Source organism: Hypoxylon fragiforme (assembly GCF_022984875.1).
Source record: "Hypoxylon fragiforme strain CBS 206.31 chromosome Unknown GGS25scaffold_4, whole genome shotgun sequence".
NCBI classification, from domain to species: Eukaryota; Fungi; Ascomycota; class Sordariomycetes; order Xylariales; family Hypoxylaceae; genus Hypoxylon; species Hypoxylon fragiforme.
In genome coordinates this window covers 3,139,099-3,162,284 of record NW_026054759.1, presented here as the reverse complement: position 1 = coordinate 3,162,284, position 23,186 = coordinate 3,139,099, and the positions used below count along the sequence as shown (strand labels likewise).

Here is a 23,186-nt window from a genome sequence, read left to right as displayed (position 1 = left end):
GCTTAAGTTGTTGTGTTGTAGTTGATGCCCCTTGTCGTGTAAGTGGGAGTCACGAATGGCTGACGCCACTATATCGCACGTAGCGATTTTATCACAAGGGGGTTGATCAGGAGCTGGCCTGCGATCTTCTCCTAGTGTTTTTTGTAAGATGTCATCTGATAGATCGGACGAAAAGCTAGCTTAAGCCCCGGAAACCCCTATGTTTCCGTACGGATGAGCTGTGCAGAGACCGAGTTATGCTGCGCTGTTGGGTGTCTACTGTCAACTCAAACTCTTTTGTAGGAGGTTTCGCGTCGTATGGACTTTCGCTGCGGTGATGTCAGAGGCCGGGGACTTGTAAGTTCAGTGTTAGATATCATAGAAGCGCAGTATCCTAAGCAACAGAAGCGCAAACTTAAGGGGATGGCCAAGAAAGTATACCCCACGAACTAAATAAGCCATCCGCAAGATGATCAGATACATTATAAACTCTATTTCACTTGCTCGGCGCGTGAGAATTGGCCGCATAATAATAGGTAGGTACTTTAGCTACTCGTCTAGGTATCTAGTGTCTACTATGTAAACATAAGAGATGTTAGAATATGGGACTTACACCAAGCAACATGGAAAGTAAACACCAGCCAATACATAACTTATCTCAAAACTGAGAATGATGATTTACCGCGCCTGTCATGTGAGAGGGTGGATTACAAGCCAGGTTAAGATACTGATGGCCGTACTGATTGTATTGCTTGATAAGATATATTCCTGCGTTCTAAGTACCTAGGTAATAGAGTTCGATTTCCAGCCAGATCGGTTGGATAGACTATAGAACTTTTACCTATACAGCATAAAGGGGCTTAGGTACGTATGTTTACGACTGGTCCGTGAGATGATTATAGGATTATCTAAAAACGAAGGAAAGCATCCGAATACTCTCTCACATATATTATATTATAAGTCCAGTAGCCATAGTTTAGAGATCCCTTAGCACCGGTCCCAGCAGACATAAAGATAAGTAAGCATTTGCAGAAGCCACGGCTCTGCTATGGTCTACTATAGAACCGTCACCATACCATCAAGCAGTTACTTCCATCATATATGAGGTCGGTTCAACAAGTGATGAGACTTGGCTGTATCAAAGACGAGATCCTTGTTTTAGGATAATACCTGGAAAGAGGTACCAAGTGATATCTCGCTACTAAGATTATGAGCTCTATGATGACTAGGTAATACTCGAACGTGAACTCCTCGCTCAGAGTATAATCACTTCGTTCGATACGCATTCCCAAGCGTGGCTGTACAAGTGGTATCACATTACTAGCATACACAACGATACTAAACGTACATATATTTAAGATTGGTAAGGCACAAATCACCTAGGATACGTATGTAGTCAACTGAATTTATCTACTCATGTATGCTTAATCATGTTTTGAATATTTGTACTAAGGGTAGATATCGATATGCTCGACTGAATAATCAATACATCACAATGACATCGTCCTGATGCCAATCCACCATCATCACCCACTCTTTACGATAATAAGGGGCGTGGGGGAAACTGCTGAAATGTGACGAAAACAATGTGACAAAACACCTATGTAGGTTACACGTTTATCGCTTCATGCAGTGTAATATACCACAGACAAAGCGAGTAAAACCCGAGTATCAGCCATACGATCGTCAGGGGCACTATCATCGCTACGCCGAGATAAACAATGTCGTCGTTATACGAACAGGCTGCGGCCTTGAGCACTTACAAACCTGACTTGAGTAAGTTTGGCATCCGAAATATTTCATTTTCGGGGTATCCGGTCCTAGTACATACACACTGTCAAGTTAGGACAGTAATTGACTTTCTTTACAAAGACGAGTATGGGCACGGCACATCCGGCGAGGGAAGCGGAACATACAATAATGCAATGAGTTGCCCGGCAACACAGCCTCAGGGAAGCCGCAAGTCCCAGGTCAGCGGACTTCAAGCTCCAGCAGCGAAGACACCGATACCTGAGCCCAATACGCCGAGCAAGAAGGTGGAAATCGGTATTGAATATTTCCAGCCCTAAAATTAGGTGAGGTGATCTAGTGGTGTATGCCGGGTAGTTACTGGCATAGGTAATTAGTTTTCGAGATAGGTATACCAGTTGTTATACTCTATAGTATTCATGAACGTGGGCATGAGTGTGGGCATGAGTTTGCCACCCGATGGCATATTATGAATATGTATGCCTTAGCTAGCCTCATTTCGTGATAGGGATAAAGAATGCGACGACGATACCAAATAGCAACAATGTCAATTGTATCACATATATGTACACGACGGATAATCGACATCTATTTCTTAGGCTCTTCCTTCTTCTCCTCAGGCTTTGGTGTAGGCAGCTTAAAACTGTCAGGCTTGCGATCGGTACCAGGCCCGACCGGCTCCCAAGCCGTCGAGCCTCCCTCAAAGTTACGGAAAGCCTGGGTTAACTCTAACGGCTCCGTGACGATGCGCTTCTTCTCCTCGTCGTATCGGAGCTCGGTGTACCCGGTTAGAGGGAAGTCCTTTCGCAAAGGATGACCTTCGAAACCGTAGTCGGTCATAATTCGTCGTAGGTCCGGGTGGCCGAGGAAGAAAACACCAAACAAATCGTAAACCTCTCGCTCGTACCAGTTGGCGCCATCGTACAAGGGCGTGACGCTCGGAACTGGCGTTGCCTCATCCGCATATGTCTTAACCCGGATCCGTGCATTGTGTCTGACGCTTAGTAGGTTGTAGACAATCTCGAATCGCTGGTCTCTGGTTGGGAAGTCCACGGCAGTGATGGTACTGACTTGGGTGAACTCGGCGGCCGTATTGTCTGGCTTTGAATTAGCGCAGTGCGTCGCTTATTGGACTAAGAATAAGAATGGAAGTGTGGGTGTCTTACACTTGAGGAAAGAAAAGACAGGTATAACGCCGGAGGGCGGAATATAGATGACCAGCTCATCCTTCCAGACAGAGAACTGCTGGATATATTTAGGCATGCAGCCCATGAGCCAAGCTCCGTAACGATGGAGCTGATCAGCCTTGGTGGCATACTTGTCGGCGGGGTTGACGAGGGGAACTTTGAGCTCCTTGGGGTGGTCTCGCGGTGCCTTTCTCATGTTCGAGACATCCTTGGGCATAACGATATTTTGTCGAGCAGTCGAGGCGATGCAACGTACAATCTGCTCATTTCGGGATGATAACGAAGGTTTCGTGGGTCGCAAAGTTGAGGCGAGAGCTCTGCCTCTGCAGAGCTTGGTCGCCATAGTCAGTGGAGGATGGAGGATGATAGTTGAACCAATTGATTACTAGGTATTATTATAATGCATTCATTGACTTGAAGCTTCAATGTTGAAACTTGACCTAGGTTAAGGCTGTCTCTCCACAGTGCGTACAAATGGGAAATGCGATCAATAATTGTTAGGTTAGGTAGTAGTTAGATAGATAGAGAATATGTAGATTCGTGATCTGGTCCAATCAAAATGGGATTATTCAAAATTTGCGGAACAACATTCGGACCTACGCCGACCGGCCGACACTGACTGCATTTACTAACCTAGCAGCTGGTGCCAGTACTTCATGTACTTTCGTACCTACCTAGTGCATACTAGGTACATGTACATAGGCAACCACATGGCAGTGATCATTGATGGCACTTGTAGGTACAGTACTAGGTAGGTACCTATGTAGTAATACTTGTTACTTGCAAGTTCAATGTTCCTTTGAAGTTTGTGAATTAAATTCAACGTTGAACTTTTATGTACATAGGGCTGCCCTACTACGTACTAATAATTAGTATACCCCTGCCCGAACAGTGAACACAAAGCACTTGAGCGCTTTACTTCAATGTTCCTACATAGTACGTACATTGAACAATGATGCTATAGGTATGTACATAGTACCAGCTATTTGTGACGTAACACATCCATGTGACTATAATAAGTACATCTCCAATAATCAACTCAATTCACGTTCCTGTTCCTCGGACATAAATCTAGAGTACATAGCAAAGAGCACCACGGTAATTTAAGCACATTTTCTTAAGTATAATTGTAGGTGTACCCAGTCTATAAAATGCGCAGTTTGCGAATAGTTACTTGCTGTCCACTCCTCCATATGGAGGGGTATGAAGATCCATTAAACATTACATAAGGTATTAAAGACATAGCCAGGAGGTAAGTACCCATAACTACACAGTACACAGTGCACATGGCATAGACGTATCTTCAATGGTCAACATAGTGTCAATTTACATGTATGTATGTACTGGGTACATGTATATCCAGCACGAATGCAGAAGGCACATATAAACATGTAGCGGTGGAAGGAACAATCAATGAATTGTATGTACAGCACTTAGAGCTGAGGCAAAAATCGAAATTGGCGCTGAAGGTACTAAGCCAAAATAGGCCAGTCAGGGCTCTTAGCGCGAATCGGGTCAACGTTTCTTTTTGGCGGCGCCCTGATCCAATCTTTCTGCACCGCATAAACCTCCTTTGCCTTTTCACCTTCACCTTCACGCCAAATTCACACAATCATCCAACTGGTCTGTTCTTCTCTCCAGCTTAATTCTTCCGACCTTACGAAAAACAAAACTAAAAAAATAAAAAAAACAAAACCAGTTCCCCTTTCAACATCTCACACTTTCCTCTTAGACGCGCTTTTTCTTTTCATAGGCGTTTCGCATGATTTTTACACTCCGATACCATATTTTCTTTGCTCTTGCATAATCACCCGATTTTTCAACCCAAACCTCACAACCCACACTCGACGCGCCTCTCTGGTGTACACCTTTACGTCTACACCGACAGACACCAACCTCATACTCGATCGACCGTTGCTGATTTGGGCGTCCTAGTGTTGGAGCCATTACGTCCACAAGCCTCAAGTTTCCGAGCAGGCTCGACAGATACAATATGGCTCCTCAAGATAGCTTCATTGATGATGAAGAGGACACTTGGTAAGCCTATCACCACACCGCTTCATATCTACTCTGATTTTTCTACTGTTCTCAAAGTCCACCACTGACACATTATTTACAGCCCTCTATGCATCGAAGAATTCGATCTTTCCGACCGGAACTTTAGGCCTTGTCCTTGTGGATATCAGGTACGGGCTTGGCAGAATCTCCTTAATTCATATACCCGGCTGCATTGCTAATGTCTCCACCGTAGATTTGTCAGTTCTGCTTCAACAATTTGAAGAACAATCTGAATGGACTGTGCCCCGCATGCCGACGACCTTATGACGAGAAGGATATACAATGGAAGGTTGTCACACATGAAGAGTACGTATACCATGATTGGGTTGGCCACTAGTGTAAAGGTAGCTAATACAATCCAATCTAGGGAGGCCGAATTTCGTGCCAATATCCAGAAGAACCAGAAGAAGCGAGCAACGGAGCAACGCCAAAAAGAGGTTCAGAAACGCGAAGCCGAGAAGGAAAGCCGCAAGAATCTCCAGGGGGTTCGCGTCGTACAAAAGAATCTCGTTTACGTTACGGGGTTAACACCTACTGTACGGGAAGACGAATTGCTCAAGACTCTTCGCAAACCTGAGTTCTTTGGCCAGTATGGTAACATCCAAAAGATTTCGATTAGCAATCGTAAGTCTGCCGATGGTCAACCTCAGTCCCTTGGTATCTATGTCACGTTTGAGAAGAAGGATGATGCTGCTCGGTGTATACAGGCCGTACACGGCTCGCAGAATGGTGACCGCATCCTGAAGGCACAGCTAGGAACGACTAAGTACTGCTCGGCATGGCTCAGACACGAACAATGTGGAAACCGTCAGTGCATGTTCTTGCACGAGCTTGGCGACGAGGAGGACAGTTATTCTCGACAAGATCTCTCTTCGTTAAATAGTGTCCACACACAACGTCCGCTCGCCAATGCTGGTTCAAGCTCGCGATCTACGTCGCGACAACAGACACATGCATTCTTACCTGCTGGATCGCAAGCCATGGCCCGCTCCTCTAGCAAGGAAGGTTCGGATGCTGGTGACGGTCCAGCACTGCCGGCTTCGGCGAACTGGGCACGTACTACTCAGCAGCGGAGTAGAAGAGGCAGCCATGCTACCAGCGGTGCTGCCTCGAGTCCCGCTATCTCAACTTCGTTGCCAGTAACTAGTGAGTCCGCGCAGGAGACCACTGAAACCGTCCCGCCCACGGAGCCTCCCGCTCCAGCTACTCGAAAGGCTGAGAAGCAGCCGGCGGCCGATGCGCCTGTGGTAACAAGCCCCGATACTGAACAGGCACCCCTTGCACCTGAAGTGAAGTCTGAAGTGCTTGATTTTGATGTCGTTATGAAGCAACTTGCCGCCTGTCCGGAGAGCGCGTTTGTGCCACCCAAGGAAATGGACGACTCCTATCCCCCATTGTTCGATGTTAATGGGGGTAGACGAAGACGGGCTTTGAGGGATGAGGAGGAGAATCGCCTGGGCGATAGCGAGGAAGCAGTCGAAAACCTGGAGCCTTCCGAAGGTGAGCCTGAGAGCGGTAGTCTCGCACTTGGTGGAGAACCTGAGGATAGAGACCAGGGTCGTGACGGTGGTCGCTTTGACCAGAGGCGAAATCCAACGCAACCCCCGATTCAGCGAACTAACACAAACGACCTGTTCGGACCAAGTCTGACTTCATATGGACAAAGCTCTGCAGGTATTGGTTCTATTGGCGGTGGCGGTCGTACCATTACACCACAGCAGCAGCTTTTCGTCCGACCTCAGGGCAGCTTCGCCGAACAGATGCCGCCGGGTATCTCGCCACAAACCTCGTCTCTCTTCCAATCTCAGGGTCACAGTCGCCAGCAATCGAGGTTCAGCTTCGCGAATGAAAACAATTCTAGTTCGATTAACGTCAAGTCGACTGGTGACCCGCGCTACATGGCTCAGCAATCATCCATGATGCCATCCGCGTATCGTTCGCAGCCAGGTAACCAGTTGTATTCTACATCTATACCGGGACCTCCTCCGGGGCTGAAATCTGCGGGGAGTACTCCAGTCAACGGTGGAATGTTCGGCCAAGGGCATTCGTTTGGAGGATCAACATTTGGGGCGGGATCTAAGGATAGTTCGAGCGAGCTTCTCCAGTCATTGATGCGTGGAAGAGGTGCGGGCAGCACCCAGGCCCACGAGGCCGCAAAGCGTGAGTACTTTCCTTTCACTAATCAATACCCTCCCTCTACCTCCTCCACCCCAGCTCCTGCTCCGGCTCCGGGCCTCCTGGCATCGCTCCACGGTACGCAGCCTGGAGCTTTCCAAGATTTCGGACCAAAGCAGAAGAAGAAGGGGAAGAAGCACAGACACGCTAACACTTCCTCCTCTGGGGGGAGTGGCTTAGTAGATCTTGCAGACCCGAGTATCCTGCAGGCGAGAATGCAGCACCAGCAACAGGGGACCAGCTCCGGAGTCGGACAGGGGCTGTATGGTGGTCAAAACTCAGGTGGGTACAATCCCAACATGGTGTATGGGAGTGGCGTCTACGGTGGCAGATGGTAGCTGTTCCGTGGCGCGTAGTGGTGTGTTTGGCGGCGCGTTTGTTTTTACTGCTGGACTTCAGCTAGGGGGTGTCTAGTGGCGTCTAGGTTTTCGGAAAGGATCAGGGAAATAATCGGAATATTCCACCACACATTTGTTTGAGCGAGCATTGCAGAGGCATGGCCCAGGGCGGGTCTAGGTTGCATTTGGCGTCCACATTGCTCTTGGAAACGACGAGGCTTCCCGACCAGGGCTTTGCCTTTCAGAAGATGCACACTTCATTTCTGGCACTATTCTGTTTGTCCCCAAGCATGATTCGGTTACAAGGTCACGTCAGGCAAGCCATCGTCGTCATCCACACAGTTCTTCATGTATGTTAACACGCAGGTCGATCCTCCAGACCAGGCCTGAGAGGTTGCTCAATATAGCATTTCTTCCTCATACCCAATTGCTATTGTCATGTTTAACTTGTGGAAGACGACGATGGAAGCTTTGTGACGTAACACCTGCTTTTTCAGTCTCCTTCGTCGTATTGTAGTTGACCATATGGTTTCGATTCCAGTAGCTAACGTATTTTGTCCTCTAGACGATGATCTCTTACCACTCGATGAAGTATCCTCATCCGTAGACGCCTTAGTTGCGGATGACGATGGGCCTGATGAGCCTCGATTACCATTCCTGCCAGATGGTGGAAGGACGTCTGTACCCCCCGGGCTTGGCTTTAATCACTCACATCCCCCGGTACAACTCAGTGAAAGGAGCTCGACCCCGGTACCGCACGGTCCGGTAAGTCAAGGCACGGTACCCAAATCAACTGCCGTTCCCCGACCCGTGACTCCTCTTATTCCAAAGGCCGTTGCAAGGGCAACATCCTCGGCCAAGAAAGAAGCCGATCCCACCGGCGGAGCTGAGGCAAAGAAGAGCATTAAAGAGCTTGCCGCGAAAAGCGGCCTGTCAAAAGACATCGCGGCTCAAGCATCGAAGTCAAAGGGAAAAGGTGTTCTGCAGGAAGAAGATTTCCCAGCTCTTGACTCGGTGAAGACCGGTTCGCCCCCAAAGGTAACCCCAGCTTTGCCGTCGAAGTCACAGCCCTCTTCGAAAGCAACGCAGACCAAGAAAATTACTAGTGACACGGCAGGCAAAGCACCCCCAGGCAAGGCAACGACCATCAAACTTGACAAGCGTCCGGTTCCTGCCATTCTTGATATCGCGGCCGCCACCAAGACAGTTTCCCAGACTAGTGTCGCCGAAGCATCAAATGGAATAGATAAATTGTCTGGTCAAGTTCCGACCAGTGCTAATCAAGCTCAAAAGCCTCAAGGAGGCTCTACTTTTCCAACTCCTACGACTACTTCTGCATCTGTGTCTTCTCCCATGACCAAGGCGGCCCCCAAAACTCTACGCCTCGTCAATACTCCCAAGACGGAAGTCTCGCCTATGAATATACCACCATCTGTTGTTGCTTCGATTCGAGCTGCTGGAATAGCTGGCTCCTCTCATCGTCCTGCAACGCCGGCTAGTGAGGCGATCTCAGATACTGCATCTATCATCAGTGCTTCCGTATCTATGTCTCGAACCAGCTCCCCCCCTCCCTCGAAAGTTGGTTCAGCATCTGTGCGCGCCACTACGAAGAGTCAGCAGCGCAAACAACGCAAAGAAGCTTCGAAGGAGGCTGCTGCACAGATCTCTGAGACCAAGCCTGTCGAGCAAGAAGTAGAGATCGCTCCCATCCTTGGAAGAAAGAAGAAGCAGAAGAAGGAGAAAAAGACAGCTACCGCGAGCCGCCCGGAAACTCCAAGTCTCCCAGAGCCACAATCGGATGCATCAGTGGTTCAGAAAGGTGTTCCCACCACGGCTTCTGTAGATACAAGTGAGAGGATTAGTAAGGGTAGCAAAGGCTCTATCTCGGTAGCCGAATCACCCAAGAATGGAGAGCAGAAGAACAAGGCGGCTAGGAGTCCTCCTAAGAATCATGCAGTCGTCGACACGTCTATTAAGTTGAACGAGTCTACGAAAACCACGGTTCTGACTCCTGATTATGTTGGTCACACCCCGGAGCCCAAGTTAGAGCAGCCGATGGACGAGGATATTGGTGATATTCCCAATCTTCGCGATGTTTTCCGAGCTGTCATGGAAAGTGGCAGTCTCTCCAATGCTGAAGCGATCAGTTTTTTCAAGGCTTCAACGCAAAGCTACCGCTCCGACTGGCCCAACGGCATTCCGGGATCCCTCCCACCAACTCTCAAGGCTATTGTCACTAAGGAAGACGAGGACAAGCTGAATGCGTTTCAGCCCGTCCGAAAAATTGTGAACGAGCACACAGTGCTACTCACTCCGAATGGGGATTGCTTGCTTAACCTTACGGAGGATGAAGCTGATCTGTTCCTTATGCTTCAGGATCGCCTAAGAGCAGACAGCGTTCGTCCCACTGCTTTCGCTGCACCCCGTCACACGCCCGCCACTGGATTCAGTCTAGTGAAGAATCGTGCTGTGCCTAATGGAACGCCGTCTTACTTCCCTTCAGGACCAGACAACTATCCCAGTGACCCGGTAGGGAAGATGCATCGTGAGGAGGCCATAAGTTGTATCAACCAACATGTTCTTCCCTCCCTAAACCTGGGTGGCTACAAGACCGCCGGCTCTAGCTCCAGCTCAGGTCGTAACGTCAACCTGCAGCAACTGGCGCCGTGGATCTGCCCCTCGGTTGAGAATGCCGAAGACCAGAGAAAAATGTTTTCGGGCCGACCCGGTGACGACTTCGGCAACACCTCCGCCTCGGCGGACAGTGTGTATAACTCTTGCCATGAGCATGCTAATGGCGTTCCGGTGCCATCTATTGGAAGTGCACCGCTTATGAGTGTCGATGATGCCGAGGTTGCATGGGCTCAGTCCAGAAAGCAGCACGAAGCACTCGATAAAAAGTTCCGCCAGCTGCAAGCCAAGAACCGCCGGCTCGTTGGTCTGCATTGACTGCTCGGCCCTCTGTTCGATTCCTCGACTGCCACGATAATCATCGCCGTAGTCGTGTGGGTCGTGAAAATCGTGTTGACGGCCGTTGTCAGCATTTCCCAGTTCATAATTGGAACTTTTCTACGAATGGCTCTTGAGAAGGTAGGAATTATTACTATTTCCGGGCAGACTTAGTCTTCGCATGGATTTGCAAGATTATTTCTCTTCTGCCCCAAAATGATAGGCATCGAATAGCCTACCTATTTGCACTATTAGCTCCTAAGAGTGGAGGGCTAAAAGCTTACCTACCCAATAAGTAAACTTTTTATTACGATAATGTGTACGAATACCTTTTCATGGCCATACGATCTTTTTATGGTTGCCGATCCTACAGATGGCTTCGTAAGTCGGATTGATATGTAACGACGGGATTGGCGGATGGACGGAGGTGGATATACCCGCATGGATCGGCATTCGCATGGGCTTGACGGAATGGCATGGTATGGGGGCATTTATGAGAGATGATGGACGCGCAAGCACAAGTACGATATGAACGAGCATTAAGAAAAGGGATGAGAAAGGAAGAGACTTGCTTCAGAGTGAAGTCATGAAAAAATACCCCCCGGGCATAGGCGAATAGGCAGGTAGGCTGTGTGATACTACAGCCACGACTTTAATGTAATTCACCTACGTTAATTGTACACTCTTCTCTGATCAATGGTTCTCCGTCTATCTTATGGATGGTGATCTGTATTCCAAAAGTGAAGTTCAAATTGAACTTGGACATACATTCGATGTTAGCCTGGCCTTCCTAACTTATAGACAGGATGAAGGAAATACTAATAGGTGTTATATGAGTACCTGCCTACCTAATTCTATCACTGGTGCAGTGGCGTTTTAAGGTTCCGTCCCTAAAGAGCTAGACAGGTAGGGAGTAGATGGCATAAATCTACACTCTACTATGCTGCCGGTGGCTTTTGAGGTATGCTACAAGGTAAAACAGAGGAAGCGAGCAAAAGCAATTCTGAGTTAACGAAAAGATTACCTAAACAATCATAATGGGATTTGACGCCTGCAGCTCTGGGGCTAGTGGTTACACTACAGAACGGAGGCGCTCGGGCGGCTCAACTCGCGAGATGTCGGATTTCAGCCCCGATACGCCTCTTTTTTTCTCTCTCTCTCTCTGCTGTACGACTTGTTTATAAAGTTGACTTTGATGGTGATTTATGTGTGTGTAAATGTTGATAGGCAATATACGCAAATGATGATTATAGCTGGTGGACTAAGGAGTCCTGATGTGGCCGTGTTACTCGATATAATAAGGGGGGCCGGGTTTGGTTAATTCCGGGACTGGGAGAATACATACATACCTATGTAGTCTACGGAGTGCCGAGGTTGGTCTTCTACATAATATAGCTGAAACTTGTAAGCAAGGGTTGGTGTGATAATGCTATTGATCGGTAAATGAGCCAAGGGTTTGGTGGAAGATCTCCAGATGTCACCTATACCCAGAGGCGGGTAGCGGCAGGACGCCATGATTGAATGCAGTTTCCAGATGTCTTTGATGAGTGCCGTTAGCAGGTACATAGGTACATAACAGTACTATGTAAGCGACAAAAACACCATCCCGTCGCCCATTACCAAGGAGTAGTATGAGATCGACGATGAGGCTTACTCGAATCGATCGTGTACGAAAATAACCTTAACTCGCGTGAGACACGTGTCTAATAACGAGGTTGTCTCTAGGGGAAGTACATATGTATCTAGGGTACCTGTTTACTTCAAGTTGTGGGAATGTGTTGGCAATATACCTAAACCTACCTAAGGATAGATATGTAGGTGTGTTTTTTTTCTTTTTCTTTTTCTTTTTCTTTTTCCTCTTTTTTTTTACTTTTTACGGCGCGTCATAGAATATTATGTAATTATTGAGGCTGATTATTAACCCCCTAGCAGCTGCCTAGTACGATACTTAAACCAGGCCAGCTCTGGCAGCTCCATGATGCTGACCCACTTGATCAGGAGCTTAAAAAGTTGCTACCCAATGATGATGACGCTTCGAGATCTTTTTCAAGATCTGTACGGCAAGAGCTTCTACGGCGATCGAGCCGTGCTCCTTAGATGCATAGTAGGTTAGTATGTACTACGTAGGGTCAAAGTTCAAAGTTCAAAGTTAGCTAGGGTAGGTACTACTAGGTAGGTAGTTAAGGATTGTTGGTGTTGTAATACAACAAACTTAATCTTCACCCTTCACCCACATTGATCATTGATCGTTGATCTTCAATGTGCTTCTTCATCTTCACATGTACCTACATATATACCTACATATACCTACATACATGTACATATGTAACCTGTAATGCAGGTTTGATGGTAATTACAACTGTATCACGAACCACCAAGCCACAAAGCCATTCGATTTCTTCGCCTGTACTTACACATATATGGTATGCCTATCATGATGCTAAGTACTAGGTATGCAATACCTCCAGTATCGTATCGTATGGCCCCTGGGAACTTCGATGTTGACTGGTTTATGGATATAAGCTACTTGCATACTTATAATAACTACGCATACAGTACATACCTACACTGCTTCTTGGACCTGCAATACACGCATGTCTCATGAACACGGGCATAAAGCATTAAGCATGAGACCTGAGACCTTGAGGTCTGAAGGTCTGAGAGCTGAGAGTCTGAAGGTCTGAGAGCTGAGAGTCTGAAGCTACGTAGTGGAGGTCTAAGATCCCCCTAAGACTAGAAATTGGCATTCTTTTTGCCCATCGGACTCCCATGGATTTTCCAACGAGAAAAGGGAATTCTGGATACCTCTTACCTTATGTAGGTAGGTAAGTATGTATACAGGTATGCAAGCCCGTTTCTTGGCCCAACACATATTAAACTAGGATATGGGCTGCATTAGATCGTTCCGGGAACGGTGTTCCATCATCGGTACTTCATGGGGCTTCATCACTAGAGTACAACCCGGCCTTTTTATGTATGATGTGTTTCGATCATAGCTATGATTTCTAGCGGCCGCGATCTGCTAACAAAAGGTACATCTTGCATGTTACTTTCCCATCCATGCTGGATCGTGCTGGATCGTGCTGGATCATGCTGGATGCTTCAAAACTTTCTATACCATGTGGTCTAGAACATGCCACTCACTATTCTTGCCCGCTTGCAATTCGATGTCCGCCTTTTCATCAATACGAAACGATATGTGCTGTCAGCCAACTGGCAGGCTTGTCTCTACCTACTCTGTACTAGCCTATGTTTATCTCATCATCATCACCCCGAGGTAGTGCTCCCGATGTAGTGAAGCCTCGTGAAAAGAGACACATGAATCGGAAGTCAGACCGAGTGGACTCTGACTTCTACCACCGCTCTCCGGTCATCTCGTCCGTTATAACCTAACCTAGCCACACTACCGTCCTGGCTTGGGGGAAAAATTCATTATATAATTTACCTAGGTAAGCAACCCTGGAGAGGAATTAAATCTAAAATTTCCTCTACACTGTCTCCTCAACATCTAAACTACCTACTACACATTCTATGAAGTTCTCTTGACATCTCGATAAATTTGGGCTTGTTTGTCCCTAATTTCTTTGGAGAGATAGCCACTATTTCTCATCGTCGTATCAAGTTTCGCTGGCTAGGCATATCACAAACAACTCCGGCTATAATGTCAATCATGAATCCATGGGAGGAAAACGCACTCCAAGTATGTTATCACATTTCATCCACCATTCTTGCCCCCTGAACCCGTTCCTAGAGCTCTTTTCTTTTTTCTATTTACTCGTAACAAGGTACTAACAAATCTTCACGAAATAGTACCATTATCAAGACGATGCCACTATTTCAGTGCCAAGTAGCGTCGCTACGAGGCAAAACGACACCGTGCACGACAACATCATCTATCCTGGACTATATGCTCCGAGTGGCTTTGATATGATGAGTATCCTTGTCAGTTCAGATATCTTGCTCACATCACACTATAATCTCTAACCCCTTTCAAGATCCGAGTCATGGCAAGACCAAATCCGGTCATCGATCTTGGCCCCATAGACGCATCATGTGCTCTGATCATGTGCGATCTTGCGCAACGAGATTATCCCATAGTATACGCATCGGAGCCATTCACAGAACTGACTGGTTACACCCAGTCCGAAGTCCTCGGACGAAACTGTCGATTCTTACAAGCACCCGATGGCAACGTCCGGAAACGTTCTGTCCGCAAATACGTGGACAAAGACCTCATCAAAGCAATGCGGCAAGCAGTCGAGTCCAACAATGAGCTATCTGTGGAAGTCGTCAACTTTAAAAAGGACGGAAAGAGATTTATCAACATGCTGACCATGATTCCGGTTCACTGGGATAGTCCTACGCCGAGGTACTCCGTCGGCTTTCAAGCCGAGAAGACTTGGTAGATGAGCACGTAAGACTTTGTTGAGGAATACGTCCAGAAATTTCGAAGAACGCAGAGTCAATCACGGAAAGGGGCAGGAAGGCGTTGGGCGTGAAGTTTCAATTTTTCTATTTCGAAGTATGATACCCCGTCGCCGATATATGCTACTAGGCATTTACACCGAGATTTGGTATTGGGTAGGCTTTTACATATATCCATGGATATCTGCTTTTAGGCATTGCATTTGATACCCCCTTTCGTTTTTTACATCTATCATGAGCTACCGTTGTGTTTGATAGAAAAGTTTCATGAGAAACCATTTTGTGGTAATCATTCAGGGGGTTAAGGGGCGGATACCTTCTTACCTTCATGTACATTCGAAGGCTCATTTAGGTGGCTTAACATATATCTAACCATAGTTGGAAATTGTCTGAATTTACAATACTGTATAATCAAAGCCAATGTGCACACATGCCCGTGGTTCCAGAAAACACAGCAGCTGTACCATTCCGTGACGGAGTAAAAGTGGTAGATCGTATTTGGGTACGATTGGGCACAATGTTGTCCCCCCTTTCCTACCTACATATGCCCGCATTGATCCACAGATTGGTATCACGCATTCGACGATCGGCCAGAGGACTGGTGACCCGAACCCGTGTCATAGGACGGGTGCTAACCCGGGCGGTGGAACTAGGAAATTCCCGAAAAGGGTGCTCGGGTTCGTATCTAGTATCTAGTAGGTAGTGTATGTAGGTTGGTAGACCGGTAGGGATACACGCATGCCTGCATATTCCCCACGATATCTACCTAGTAGGCATTCACCTGACCTGTCATCCGCAGCTCTACTGGCCTTGTTGAGCCAGTCAAACAGTTGATCTTCCCCTCTCTCCCCTTCTCCCGGGACACAAGATTCTCGGGATTTTTCTCTTCTTTCGCTCGCTACCTGAATATACAGCATCTTGCAGGAAGACACGGGGGACAAATGACAGGTAAGTAGGTAGGTAGATAGGTCACAATTACCGAGACCGGATAGTCGGCGCTATACTTCTGTATCAAAAATGTCCATGCGAGATCCAGTTTGGGGGGTGTAAGGGGAGCATAATATTATTGGACGGGACGGGACGGGATGGGCCAGGCTAGGTAGGTGCCGTATCTCCTCTCCCTCCTTCCCTTCCCTTCCCTTCCCCCCCTATATCATATGTAGCTAGGTAATAGTATGTATGGATGTAGATCAGATCATATCAGATCAAGCAAACCTTCGTTTCGTTTCGTTTCGTTTTCCCCATACCTACCTAGGCAGGGGTTGTTGTTTTTTTTCTTCCCCATCCCCCCGGCGATCGCCCTACCCACGACAACTTTTCACCATCGAAGCGGGTCCGGTGAAGGAAGCAAGCATTTTTTTTCTTCTTCGCCACCAACCCCCCCGCCCTCTTGGCTCTTTTCCTTTTCCTATTCCCTAATTAATAGGTAGCCCCTTTAGGAGAACTAAACCCACTGCCAGCGAAAAGGAAAGGTGGGTGTAGGTATGGAGAATGAAGGATTATACTTAAACCTTCTTGGGAGAAGGGGGGCTATGTGGCCATGGCATGCAAGTATGGATATTATCAACCAATTCCCTTTAGCATTGTTACCTAGGGAGGATGAGGAGGAGATGGGGGAGAGGGGCACGATGGAGTATCAACGTGTGTTGGATCTGAACGGGTTCTTCCTTCTTTTCGCTCTTTATTTTTTCCTCTTCTTGGTCTGTCCAGGGAGATGGTATTCCGGTCTACGGCCATCGGGAATGGAAACTATAAACCGCTGTTAGGGAGAGCGGTACCTATGCTAAGTTCTGGTTTTCCTTGCCTTAAACAGGGATGGGTTTGTAGAGGCTTCGACGGGTGTGCGGGCTGTGGTTCTGAGGGTGGGTAAGTACCTAGGCAGGCAGGCTACATGAGAAAGATGCTTGTTTGCCCAGGTGATATCTTGGGCTGGATATCAGCTTCAACTGCAGATCCTCGTGTAAGACAAGATGGCCGATGACCTATCCACATCGCAGGTGCTAGGTTATAGTAGGTATCTAGGCAATGTAGGCATTCAGTCACTCACCCAAAAATATACACAGGAGCTATCGTCACACGACATAGTGCAAAAACAATCTTTGTGCCTACCCAACTACGCATTCGCCGTACTGAATCACACTAGCCTACAGGCAGATCACGCAGAATTCACTCACGAAAGTAGGTAGGTAACTACCAAACCTGCACATCTGATCCTCATCATCGTTGCTAAAGGACCAAGCATCTGCCTAGACCACTGAGAAGCAAGGTAGCTAGCGTGATCGGTGGTGTACTACAAGATGGGAGGGGATGGGCGGGGGTTAATAACGATGGGCATCTAAAGGTGATGGCAAGGGCATCGGGGAGGAAAAGGGGGGGAGGGGGTCTAATCAGGACTTAGATAGGTACCTAACCTGGTAGAAAGGAGGATGAGGAGATAGAGGGGGCATGGAATTGGGCCTGCGCCCCTTACACTACACTCCCATTCTCTTGCTTTCTCGCCTCCTACCTGTCTACCGGCACCCCTTACCCAATTCACGATAACTTCTCTCTCGAAAATGGTAACCCTACGATCCATCTTAACTTGTCTCTTTTCCCCCTTACTCATCGCAGCACTCGACGAACTATTATACCCACCTTTGAAGCTGGATACCTTAATTACGATCACAGTCTGGACACATTAGGTCGGCAGGCAGGTAGAGAGGTGCCCAGGTAGGTACCCGTATATACCAAAACTTGAATTGCGGTATCATTTACGAATTCTCCAACTACCGAGATATAACTAGGCTCCCAGGTACACACCATTCCTCTCCCTTCTTCTCCAGCCTCGCTCGATATCGGAAAGTCACCGAATACACGAATAAAATCTTATACACATATATATCGTCGACATCCCTTTTACTCTCGAGAATCAAAGCCTGGCTGGGTACCTAGGTACGTAGTATGCGAGGATTCGTAGAGGTGGTGTTTGATGAAGTAGAAATTCCGCTTCTGTCCGGGGCGGTGCTAGGTCTATAAGTTGGATCAGGTATGCCCCTTAAGCCGTGCCTGTATTGCGGCTCGCCCTAGCTTGCGATTCGGCGCGATGCTATATCTTTCAATTCTATCACTAGAGGGTATGTGATAGAGTAGGGGATGCATGAATGTATGGACGGATAATTCTTTGTTCCGCCTCTATTCCCATGCCCCCCCTGTATATAGGTATTTATCTATATCGACCCTTTTCCAAACCCCCTTGAAGCCACCCTCCAACCCAGTTTTCCGTAGCTGTAGTGGTATTGTATAGGTACCTATCGAGCTCTGAACACAGATCGCCCCCTTTGTATTGAGAGTGCGTCTCGTCCATATAACTACCTACCTCCTTAGGTAGACAGTTTCAACAGCCAGTGACCGGCAAACGTTAAGTTTGACCGGATAAGATGGCTGATTGGTTATGATATCGAGGGTAATTAGGCCTCGAGGGTTAGAATGTGGGAAAACAGCCGGTTGTTTCTAAACCAATGTGCCTTTTTCCTTTCTTCGACCCCTTATCGTATCTCAGACCCTAATCCTTCCTCGAGCACGCTTAGCGAACCCAACTTGTCATCCAGCCAACGTGCTAATTCCTCTGCCTGCCGCCGCATAACCACCGCAGCCGAAGCCGCAGCGCTCGCCGTCGTTGCCATGCTCGCCGTTGTGGCCGCCCCTGTGCTGACCACACTTTCTACCTCCGAGGGTGAGCCTAACGGTGTTGTTGGATGCAGCTCCCCCGTTGTTTGTTGTTGGGGCGGCGGCACGGGTCGTCCCTGCGCGTGGCTACTGTGGTCAATTCTTTCGGTCCCTTCGGTCGCGGCCGTTGGCCCCACACACACGAATAACAAGCCGCACCGTAGACGCCTCACTACCATTATACCACCGCTAAGCTGGATTGTCACGGCGCTAGGTGTGGGTTCGGATTGAGATGTTCGTCGCTGCGGTTGCGGGACGGCGGCAGCGATGTGGGCGCTGGCCGCGGGGGACGAGTACTGTGCCCATATGGAGGCGGCGACAGTGCATTGTGTGCGCAGGGTACCGACAGAGTGAGGCGAGGCGTGGGCGAGGAGCTTGCCGGAGAGGGTAGTTAGGACAGCTGTGTGGATTTGCGGGCTTAGGTTGGAGTTAAGGAAAGCGGTTAGACGTTTGGTTAGGAGGAGCGAAGGTGTTGGAGCTGATTGTGGCATCTTGAGGGGGTTGAATGAGTTCAACGGTGCAAGTCGAGGGTCCTGGTAGAACAACACTGTCGTGTGATCATGGTCGGGTTGTGATTTGTGAGCTGGAAAGAGTGTCGTGTGAGGAAAATGATAAGAGTAAAAAAATAAAAAAAGGGTTCCCAGACATGAGTAAATGAGTAAAGTTCAGCTGTTTGGACGTGACGTCGAAGGGTTCGGTCTTCGGACTCTAGGTACCCTAACCTAGGTATGTACTTGTACAATACAATACTGTAGGTATTGGTAGATACCCTAAGCAAGCAACTGTGATCATATGGTCCGAGCGCCTTTCATTACATAACCCAAATAACTAGTTAAGTACTTATGCACTTATTCAAATTTGTCTTGGATAAGCATCAAGATAAGTCTCTGTCTTGGATAAGCATCCAAATAATACATATTGAGGCGAGTCAAAATGTTGGGACGAAAGGACTTTTACTGTCCTACATATGACGTTGACTAGCCATAATCTGCGCCATGCAGCCATGCAGCCATGCAACCATGCACAACTACAATACCTAGGTAGTCATAGTTCTCAGTAATCATGGCAGACACCACTACCACTACCACTAGCCCCCTTCTCCAGCATCGCCGTTACGACAACGGCAAAACCAAGGGGTTGTCAACGTTAGCAAACAGTGAAGATGTAAACCACCAGCAGCCCTCCAAGAACCCCCCAGCCCCAACCGTCCTCCAGCAGCACGTCGCCTTCTTCGACCGCGACAACGACGGCGTCATCTGGCCCGGGGACGTCTACCGCGGCTTCCGCGACCTCGGCTTCCGCGTGCTCTTCTCCCTCGGCTCCCTGCTCATCCCCATCTTCTTCTCCTACCCCACACGGCTGGGCTGCTCGTGGCTTCCTGACCCGTGCCTGCGCATCTACGTGCGCGACATCTACAAGGCGAAGCACGGCTCCGACTCGGGAGTCTACGACTGCGACGGGCATTTTCGCGCCGACCAGTTCGACCGCTTGTTCGGCCGGGTTGACACCGGCGGCACCGGCGGCCTCGACGTCGCCGAGCTGGCTGCCATGTGGCGCAAGAACCGCTGCGCTGCTGACCCGGCCGGCTGGAGCTTTGCGTTCATGGAGTTGTGGACGACGTGGCTGTTGCTGCAGAAAGATGGGCGGGTCTGGAAGGAGGATCTGCGGGCCTGCTACGATGGGACGCTGTTTTGGAAGATAAGCGAGGAGAGGTCCAAGGGGGGCGGGTGGCGGAAGGGTTACGGTATCAGCGACTTGGTGTATAATTTGTGGAATAGAGGAACGTGGAAAAGTTGGGAGTCACGAGTCGGATAGATGGATGACTACAAGTTCTTCGGATTTATTCAGCTTTAGAAGCTGACAAAGGAGATCTATTGATATTAAACGTAACTCAATGAAGGGTATGACAAACAACGCGTCTACAACATTGTATTATTTTAAACTACCTAGTACACGCAACATGACAACACAACACAACACAACAACGAACCCCCTTTCCAGACTCCAGAAGTCTTATCGTCACCTAGTGCAAAAAACCATCGTCCATATCCTCAGGATCGCCTTCTTCGTAATTAACTGGGCTCTCCGCGCCGCGCGCCGCGATCAATTCCCTCTCTCTAGGAATGTCCCTGAAGTGCTCGTCCTGCGCGGTCAGGATATCCTCGATTTCGCGGCGCGAGTCAGTTAGCCGCTCCTCCTCCGCGTTGTCCTCCGCCAGCTGCTGCGCAAGCTCCTGTTCGGAAATGATCATACTCTGCGCCTCGAGGTCGCCCGTCCGCCTCCAATGCTGGAAGGCCGTGAAGGCGTCGACGCAAAGCCTGCTCGTGATGCACGTTCGCATCGAGAACCGGTAGCTGCCGTCTTCCATCCGCTCGTCCGGGTTCAGCGTCATCAGTTTGATGACCATATTCTTCAGCCCGCTTGAGTAGGCCGAGTACCTGAGATTCTCTTCCACCCGCGTCATGCCCACGTAAGCCAAGTGATTTTTCTGAGCTGGAGGGATCATCATCGCTTGCATGATTTCTCCAAAAGCCCTCCATTCGCTAATTACAGTGTACGGTTGTTCCCGCTAATGGACCATGGTTAATTCAGCGTGCTAAAGGGAAAAGGGGGGAGGGGGGGTGTATAACTTACCTGCTCAGGATAGGTATAGCTCCACTTAGCGTCTAGCTGGACAAGCTCCCTGAGAGGCTGGAAGCCCTTCTCTGGAGGCGGTGCTAGGGGCTTGCTTCGAGCACGCGAGGCAGCATGCTCTTTGCCGTTACCGTGATGGTGGTTGGATATGGACACGGAGCCATAGTTTCCTAGCTTACAATATCCATACCACTCCCTGCGTCTAGGATGGCAGAAAAATATGTTGTTGGGGTGGATATCGCGATGTAGTATAGGCTGCCAATCTCGGCTCGGCGTCATCCCATAATTACCGTTGCCGTGCGAATTTATCTGCCGGCTACCATCGTGTAGCCACGCCAGGGCCTTAAGGACTGAGACCAGGACGTGCCAACAAAGAGATTCTGGCAAGAACATCACTCTTGGTGGCTCTGGTGGTTCTGTAAGCCCTTGGTCGAGTACCCTGTTGGGCGAGAACGGTTCCTCGTCGTAATCCGGCGGGTGTTTGTTGACGATGGGGGCTAAAGGTTTTTCGACAAGCAGGTTTCCCAGATTTCCAGCGTTACAAAAGTCCCAGACGATGTAGTAGCGTAGCTGGGGACGTCCTCCGCCACCTGTTTTCTGGACCGGGAGCCAATCCACTAACGATACTAGATTCTCGTGGCTGAGAACGCTGGAGAGCGCCTCTTCCAACGGGGCATTACCTGAATGGAGCAAGTGATAGAAGTCTGATCCTCCTTTCTCGAGGGGTATATGGGGATTATCTGTAAACTTGTCGGTGAAATCATGAGCGATAAATTCCACCTTGTCGTGTCTGCGACTTATCTTCCATACACCGGGAGAAATTTCAGTGAGGAAGTCATACTCGACAGCCTTTGCGAGGTTATCGAAAGGGGACCCAAACTCCATGGTGATGTCAGTTTCTAGCAAGACGTAATGATAAAATGAGATATCCAAGAAGAGGAACAGGTTATGAATTGTACTATGTAAACCTGACTTGGTTGGGGAGGTTATGTTGTGTGGGCTTCTTTGGAATGCTAATACCCTTCAATGATGCTGTTTTTCTCAATGATGCTGATACCTTTCAATGGTGCTGATATCTTTCAATGCCTTTGTTCTCTCATGTCCGTACAAGGGATAGGGGGACATTCCAGAGACAAATTCGTCCAGAATGCCCAATCTAGTTCCGTCCGCATCCATTACTCTGCCCATTTCTGTTCATACCATAGATTTACCTACTATTAGAACCAGAACTAGAACGTTGTAGATGTCCCTACTTCCATACATCACACATATGTATATGTATGTATGTACGTTGGCTGAAAGTATTCCTAGGTACTACTAGTAGTAATTAGTATGTAGGTAGGTAGACACAGACATGTCTTACATGGTGGTCCGAGCCTTAGTCATCAAAGTAGGTAGCAGAACTGCAGAAGTGAAACCCCCCCTGCCGTTCTCGTCCCCATTCAAATCTCGGCAGGAAAACGCATAAAGAAAGCCAATTCACGGGAAATGCAAATTCGAACATGAGTCTCTTTGCTTGCAATATGGAGATAATCGTCGGCTTGGCATTTTGCGGATCTTGTACACTTTCCATCTCGGAACTGGTTGGCTCTGTCATGCAGGTAGGCGATCATTAGGTATATATAGAAGCGCTGCGATTGGGGCCCCTCGGGAGGAGCCTTACATATGCATGCCTACCTACTTACAGTACACTAACCTAGGTATGTAAGTACTGTAGGTCGGTGTTGTTGGCTGAGGAGGTTCGAACTGGTCAAGCGCTAAAAGCCATTCGATGCTTATAACGAATCATCACGGGCTTGGAAACATACCTAAGTGGATATGTCAAGATTTGATATAATAACTATTTGACGTTTGATGTTTCGATGTTTTGCGTTGCGTTTCCTTTTTAGTTAATTATTGAACAGTTTTATTATGATTCTTTTCGTGTTTAGCCTTACTATGTAGAATCTTGGATTTCTGTAGCGGGGCTAACTCACTACTAGTCACT

At 48.3% G+C, this 23,186-nt stretch overlaps 6 protein-coding genes across 6 annotated transcripts; 3 read left to right on the top strand and 3 right to left on the bottom strand.

Annotated features, from left to right (window-relative positions):
- Positions 1–1,722: 1,722 nt before the first annotated feature.
- On the bottom strand, positions 1,723–3,447 carry GGS25DRAFT_251324 (uncharacterized protein). Its single transcript, XM_049257189.1, has 4 exons — positions 2,895–3,447; positions 1,896–2,825; positions 1,811–1,813; positions 1,723–1,746 (listed from the first exon to the last, which is right to left on the bottom strand). Exons 1-2 carry the CDS (start codon positions 3,256–3,258, stop codon positions 2,317–2,319), a joined length of 873 nt encoding a protein of 290 aa, XP_049118158.1. The 5' UTR covers positions 3,259–3,447; the 3' UTR covers positions 1,723–1,746; positions 1,811–1,813; positions 1,896–2,316.
- Positions 3,448–4,908: 1,461 nt separating this feature from the next.
- Positions 4,909–7,486, top strand: GGS25DRAFT_514078 (uncharacterized protein; the record flags this gene model as incomplete). Its single annotated transcript, XM_049262951.1, has 4 exons — positions 4,909–4,952; positions 5,035–5,101; positions 5,167–5,279; positions 5,341–7,486. The coding sequence occupies 4 exons, from the start codon at positions 4,909–4,911 to the stop codon at positions 7,484–7,486; spliced, it is 2,370 nt and encodes a 789-aa protein (XP_049118157.1).
- Positions 7,487–13,889: 6,403 nt separating this feature from the next.
- GGS25DRAFT_250214 (putative vivid protein) lies at positions 13,890–15,066 on the top strand. The gene is made up of 3 exons (XM_049257188.1): positions 13,890–14,135; positions 14,246–14,377; positions 14,431–15,066. Exons 1-3 carry the CDS (start codon positions 14,097–14,099, stop codon positions 14,839–14,841), a joined length of 582 nt encoding a protein of 193 aa, XP_049118156.1. The 5' UTR covers positions 13,890–14,096; the 3' UTR covers positions 14,842–15,066.
- A 3,318-nt stretch (positions 15,067–18,384) lies between these two features.
- Positions 18,385–19,056, bottom strand: GGS25DRAFT_520990 (uncharacterized protein; the record flags this gene model as incomplete). Its single annotated transcript, XM_049263978.1, has 1 exon — positions 18,385–19,056. The coding sequence occupies one exon, from the start codon at positions 19,054–19,056 to the stop codon at positions 18,385–18,387; it is 672 nt and encodes a 223-aa protein (XP_049118155.1).
- A 387-nt stretch (positions 19,057–19,443) lies between these two features.
- On the top strand, positions 19,444–20,534 carry GGS25DRAFT_250106 (Caleosin-domain-containing protein). Its single transcript, XM_049257187.1, has one exon. It carries the CDS (start codon positions 19,628–19,630, stop codon positions 20,378–20,380), a length of 753 nt encoding a protein of 250 aa, XP_049118154.1. The 5' UTR covers positions 19,444–19,627; the 3' UTR covers positions 20,381–20,534.
- GGS25DRAFT_250101 (kinase-like domain-containing protein) lies at positions 20,485–22,330 on the bottom strand. The gene is made up of 2 exons (XM_049257186.1): positions 21,200–22,330; positions 20,485–21,134 (listed from the first exon to the last, which is right to left on the bottom strand). Exons 1-2 carry the CDS (start codon positions 22,082–22,084, stop codon positions 20,589–20,591), a joined length of 1,431 nt encoding a protein of 476 aa, XP_049118153.1. The 5' UTR covers positions 22,085–22,330; the 3' UTR covers positions 20,485–20,588.
- Between the last annotated feature and the right edge of the window lie 856 nt (positions 22,331–23,186).